The sequence below is a fragment of the Perna viridis genome, chromosome 1 (genome assembly GCF_037379345.1).
Source record: "Perna viridis isolate PV_CMFRI_1.1 ecotype Kerala chromosome 1, ASM3737934v1, whole genome shotgun sequence".
NCBI lineage: Eukaryota > Metazoa > Mollusca > Bivalvia > Mytilida > Mytilidae > Perna > Perna viridis.
The window spans coordinates 24,191,786-24,197,785 of record NC_142445.1 but is presented as its reverse complement, the minus strand read 5'-3'; the positions used below and the strand labels follow the sequence as shown (position 1 = coordinate 24,197,785).

The following is a 6,000-nucleotide window of genomic DNA, read 5'->3' as shown; positions in this document are numbered from 1 at the left end:
TTTAGACTTGACCTACATAGTAAACATGACAACATGAGAACGCTTCCTGAATCATGGAGAGTTTTAACAGTAAACCTTAATTACGAAAAAAAAAAGGTTTTTAAGATCAATGAAGTTAATAATTCATCATTAAAAGAAACAGATGCATTGTGTTTGTGATCATTATTTGTAGTAAATACATTTTATATGTTTCCATAAATATCGTTTTTGCTGTGAAAACCTTTTATTCCAGGGTTTTAAATAGAGGGTTTGGTATAAATTTTAGATGACTTGATATCTGGTTTCGTTTTTGAAAATCAGATTCATGATTGCAAGTTCATGGTGAGGAAATATGTTGGTGGTTTCTGACACGTTATGGGTCAAAGATGCATTCGTTCATTACTCTAGAGAAAACAGGTATCCAATATTAATATCATATTTCGACTAATATTAGTATAGATAGAGTCAATGTCTTGAGCAGAGGGTAAATTCGCTATTTCAAAGTTTTACACCGTTGCCATACTCATTATCTAACCCCCCTTCTTTATGCAAATTGCAACCGTACACCGCCTCTTTATGCAAATTTTTATCGTACCCTGCCTCTTTATGCAAATTGTACCGTACAACGTTAGTGTAATGAGTAGTGCTCAAGCCTTGTGAATTTGTTTTACATTTTGTATAGCATAGCCTATGAGATATAGTTGATTGATTGATTGTTGGGGTTTAACGTCCGAGCAGCAATATTTCAGCTATATTCAGACGATGAACATGAAATGGATGATAAAATGAACATGAAATGATGATGAAATGGAAAATGGGATGGGACACAAGGACAGTAGGGTCGACAAATTTTGATTGCCACTAGAAAAAGGGAGGGATGGGTAAGGTCGGGCAATTTAGCGTCCTGTGGCGGAGCGCAGTGGTTCCTACTCCTACCGAATACCACAGCAGGGTTCTTTAACGTGCGAGGGACGTGGCATCTTTCCCAACACGGTGCACCATTATGGTTTGCGGTCAGGTTTTCCGTATTCCTATGAGATATAGAGTGATATGTATAGTCAAATCGGTTATGGGTCTAAAGAGGAGATTGAGATAGAGTAAACGACGGGTAATTATAACAAAATTACCGAACTGATAAAATCTAAATATCAAAAGTCAAAAGAAAAAGTCTAAAAGCAAATCCGTAAAACAAATGGCAATATCAGGGTAAAAACCGGAAAGTTGGAAATGGTCAAGAATTGTTAAAGGCATTTCAAAATGAAAGGTGGGTTAACATACGGTTTATAACAGATCATGTACCATCATGAATCCTTAATAATTTCTGCATGGCACGATGTGGAATTTATTTATCTGTGTCGCATATACTTCTGCCAATAGAATGGTAACACGTGAAATGAGAGAAGAATCATATGAGAAGACGGCCGTAACAGATATTCTGACAAATCAAGGCAATGGGCGGGACATCATTTAAAAAAAAACACACACAGATTTTTTTGCATCGTAAAACCTCATAAAAAAGGTTTTATTCAGTACAACTAGAAAACAACCAAACAGCTTTTTAAATATATCTTCATGCATCTGTGACATAGATACTTTTTGACTGTGTATATAAGGAGAAATTACGAGAAATAGTCACGCCATTTGTCCATGATGATGGTGCACTTCAACTAAATTTTACACATCATGTTAAAAAAAAATTACAAACATTTTTTATGGCCATTTCATGAGGTTTTACGATGCAATAAAATCTCTGTGTGTTTTTTTTTTCTTTATCCGCCACACCATACTTATGTTTTGCCTAATTCTTAGACAGAGAGGTACTTTACTCTTAGATAGAGATTGTAGACCGTATCAAAGACACGTGCCATAAATCTATGCCAAATTTTAATTTATTGAATTTTTTTTTATAAATAATTCTGTTTATTTGCTTGTTTGTTTGGATTTTTGTTTATTCTGTTTGTTTGTTTGTTTGTTTGTTTGTTTTTAAGTATATCTTTTTTGCTTATTTTTCATTTGTTGTAATTTGCTGTGTGTTTACTTTTAACTTTCATGTTTTTGTTTTTGCTGTTACTTAGTATATTATTTTTAGGGGTAATCATTAGACATGCAGAGAGAATTAAGGAAGTTGATTACGTTCTCTCTGTAATATCAGATGAAGATGTTTATCTATATTATGTTGTTTTTTTTTGGGTTTTTTTTTTGTAAAGTTGTTCTCTCTAATTTGCTTTTTTTTTCTTTTTTATCGATTTATTTCGTTTGGTATAGTTTCGTCGTGCTTAGACATAATTTTCTCTCTACTTAAAAATTATTGCTAGTGGAACACCTTTAAATTATCAAAGGTCTCAATAATCTATATGAACTCGTATTATATCTCCCCAGTTCGGGACTTCTGTTCTCTTTGAACTTGGGCCTTAGGGATAAGAAATAGCTTCAAAACTCCGACTTCAAAATAATAGAAACGATCTTCCGAATAGATATAGTCTTTATGGACGGAATATAATCGATAAATCGGCCGATATTGTCTATTATTTATCCGTTTTGTGCATTGCAATGGCGCGTAGATATTCTCTCTCCTTTAATAAAATCATATTTGGATGAATGAACAATGCTATATAGATGCTTTTACCATCGTTTTATTAATTCAGGAAGTATGGTTTTACAACTTAAAATTTAATCTAAACTTAACCTTAGAATCCACAGCTACAGAATATGTGTTGTATACTTCGTAACTTCATGTACTTCGTATTTACTTTATTAATAAGTCAAGTTCAAAATAATGCAGGTGGGACATTGCAGTGGTACAGCGCATCTAAAAAGTCTTGCTTACAGTTAAAGGTACGGAATGCAGTTTCCATTTAAGAAAAAAAACTTTTGCCATCACGTTAAGTATTCTATCCGCAAAAGATGTTAAATATGTATAAATCTATAGTTTTGGAAGTGCATTCGTTCTTCTGGCCCGTCAGTCTGTCATTAGTTCGCTTCTTAAAACTTCACTGTGACATGATTACTTTATGATATAATCTTTTGTACAATTAGTCGACACTTAGATTATTGTATTGAACGGGGCTATATGTTTGCGTTGCCACAGTTTTCAATTTTGTTTGATACATGTATTAAATATTTAGGCATCATCCCACATTCCAATTAAGGTTCAGGATAAAGCTTTTTTTTTCATTTCTCTTGTGTTGTACTAAAAATACTGTCCGGAACTTTATCGTTGAAAACCCTTGGAAAAACATGCACCATGGTGAAAATTCATGTTTTATTAACATCAATAGAATCTATTCTGAACATACATGAAACCGTTCTTTTCGCTGAATTCTAAAACGTTTTGTATCTACATATATCGACCAATTGTTACATTGAAATTTGCAGAAATTGAAAGCTCATAACTCATTTATGAGAAAAGAAAAAAAAATGCAATGTTTTCTAACACTTCCGCGATGTTTTATATGCGATAAAAATCTATTTTTGAAATTATAATTGGTTCCTGCAACATTTTTTGTTTTTGTTTTATTTGTTTTTGTATTAGCATGTGTTTCCCCTAGGACAATATGCTCATTTTGAAATTATATAATATACATTGGCAACTAGGTCAAATACTGTGAAACCTGTCTAAACCAAGCCACTTTAGGGCCGTCAGATGTGTTCGATTTATGGAGGTGTTCTGTTAACTAAGGTTCTATGTACATTAAAATTGATATGAAAAGAAACGTTGGAAAATGTCTTGTTTAGCCAGGTTTTCAGATTATTCAAGGCTCGATTAGAATAGGTTTCACTGTATCAATTCTGTTGTTAACTTCTTTAGTAAAATAATACTATAAGTGAGCATAACTAGTTCATTACTAATTACTATACACATTTCGAAAATAAGCAGAAATTTTAATCATTAACTATCACGTGTATGGGACATGGATGGTTTTAAACAATCGTTAAACAACATTTTATGGCAATGTAGCTAAGGTGCTATCACTGCTGTTATTTTCTACGTCTACCTCTGATAATAAACATTGGATGTAATACGTTTTGTAGACAAAAACAATGTTGTTTTTGGCTTTGTCTGCTTGTACGACAACATATTTGTCATGTACATAGAGTAGACAATGTTTTTGATACATCGGGGTCTTTGAAAACTCATGTAGCATTATTGCAATTGACACTCATTGATATACTTAAAACTTTCATTCGTTTCAAAATTAAAGACCTCACTGCCTTTACCCACTCTGACAGAGAATCAATGTATTCTTGGGGGAATTTTGTCGGTTACGTTTTTGTGATGGAGATTGTTAGCCAAATTAATTTCATCTATAACTTTGCCGACAAACGATAGTGAAAGAAGTGATCGTTAAAACTATGAAAGTAGTGAAATAAAGCCCCCAGAAAAAAATGTAAACAACAGTATGTAGCCTTGAAAATCGTTCCGAGAATATTTAAAACTAAATTCATGCAATATACAACAACAAATTGAAAATGTACCCGACGTCACGGATCTTATTTTCATAAAAACGTCGAAAACGTCACAGACCTATAAAACCTTCTGTCGTTAGCAACATACAGGAGTGCAGTTCCTGACTAATCTGAGCAAGATGGGCGCAGCTTTCAGGAAATGCAATTGTGGTGGATGTTTTCGGTGGGAAAACAAAGTTATACCTATACCAAATGAATTAGAAAGTGGTATAACAGAAGAAGACAGGCAACATGAAGAAATTGTCAATGAGCTCCAGTCTTTAGGTTTGATAAGGACGAAACCAGGTGGCTCGACTTTCAATGTAGTCGGTGTAGCCCCAGAAAGACGATTACTAAACAGGAGACCAATATTACCAGCCATATCAGTTCCTACAAAGATCATAAAACAAGGTACATAGACCCCGATGGGCATATCAACAGGGCCAAAACTGAACATTTGATGTTTAGCTAGTAAATTTATTAATGGTAATGATCAGAAAATCAAGGCTATATTTGTTAATAATTAATTCTATCATTCCTGAAGAATCAAACTTCTTGCGATTAATTTGGCAACATCATATAGCGCACTGGACTTAATGAAATGTGAAGGATGGTCGCGTCTAAAAAAAACTTGTACTTAGTCTGCAAAACATAGTACCGATAACAGTCTATCTGTCAAGAAATTCAGACTAAAGCGTGACTGCTTGTTTTTGCCCAAGTAATATATTTGTTTTAATTTCTGAATAATTGTAATTTCAGATACCATTTATACAAAAGCAGAACTGAGGATGATGGTTGAGATACGGAGACAAGGTGTATTAGAGGAAAAGAGTAAGTTGTCTATCAATAAAAACAAGGCTATATGGAAAGGTTATTAGACACCATATTAAAATTAAAATTCATTACTTCTTATTATACAAATGCATCGATCGCAAAAAAAAAATGAATATCGATGAGACAATGAGCGCTGATCAAAAAAGTACAATCAGCTTTGAACGATAATTTGACTATTTAAATTTACAAGCCGCATGGGGTGAATGGTTAAACACACAAACATACACACAATTTTATTGACACACTTAAATCGGAGCATATGAAGCATATGAATACTTTTGTACTAGGAAAAATGGGTCGTGATTATGAAGAAAAAAGGAAATCAGTTATGAAAAGGAGAGAAGAGAGACTTCTTAAAAGGATAAGAAAAACAGAATCAAAACTGAGAAAAGAAGAAGAGAAAGTGGAAGCAATGAAGAAAAATAATGCAAGTAAAAATACAGTAGGAAAACAGCCGTAAAAAGACTTATTAGTGTAAAGTTAATTTTGTTCGTATTTGTTCAATAAACTTTTATATTGGTATCTGTTTATTTTATTGTTTGTTTGTTTGTTATATTCTAATAAAATGCCTATTACGCAACCTTCTTAAGAATTTTCCTGTACAATCTATGTGGTCTTGCCTTGAGCGCAGGGGAGTCATGGGTTCGATCCCCCTCCCCAACCGAGTGTCGCCTAATACTTTCAAATAGGCAAAAATTGGTCTCCACCAAGTGCACGTGGCATTTAAGACTGGATGGTTCT

The 6,000-nt window shown here is 33.4% G+C and overlaps 1 protein-coding gene across 2 annotated transcripts; it reads left to right on the top strand.

The window, feature by feature from the left end:
• The first annotated feature begins 4,454 nt into the window (after positions 1–4,454).
• LOC148627883 (uncharacterized) lies at positions 4,455–5,843 on the top strand. 2 transcript variants are annotated; one of them, XM_088564694.1, is made up of 3 exons: positions 4,455–4,836; positions 5,185–5,295; positions 5,547–5,843. In XM_088564694.1, the coding sequence occupies exons 1-3, from the start codon at positions 4,566–4,568 to the stop codon at positions 5,717–5,719; spliced, it is 555 nt and encodes a 184-aa protein (XP_088420820.1). In that variant the 5' UTR covers positions 4,455–4,565; the 3' UTR covers positions 5,720–5,843. The 2 variants fall into 2 exon arrangements, with proteins under 2 accessions (XP_088420820.1, XP_088420822.1); XM_088564696.1 differs by having other exon boundaries at positions 4,482–4,836; positions 5,185–5,256.
• The last annotated feature ends 157 nt before the right edge of the window (positions 5,844–6,000 follow it).

Coding starts and splice junctions, on each gene's coding strand:
- LOC148627883 (XM_088564694.1), top strand. CDS start 4,566: ATGGGCGCAGCTTTCAGGAAATGCAATTGTGGTGGATGTTTTCGGTGG. Junction 4,837..5,184: donor TACAAAGATCATAAAACAAG/GTACATAGACCC, acceptor TTGTAATTTCAG/ATACCATTTATACAAAAGCA. Junction 5,296..5,546: donor AAACAAGGCTATATGGAAAG/GTTATTAGACAC, acceptor CTTTTGTACTAG/GAAAAATGGGTCGTGATTAT.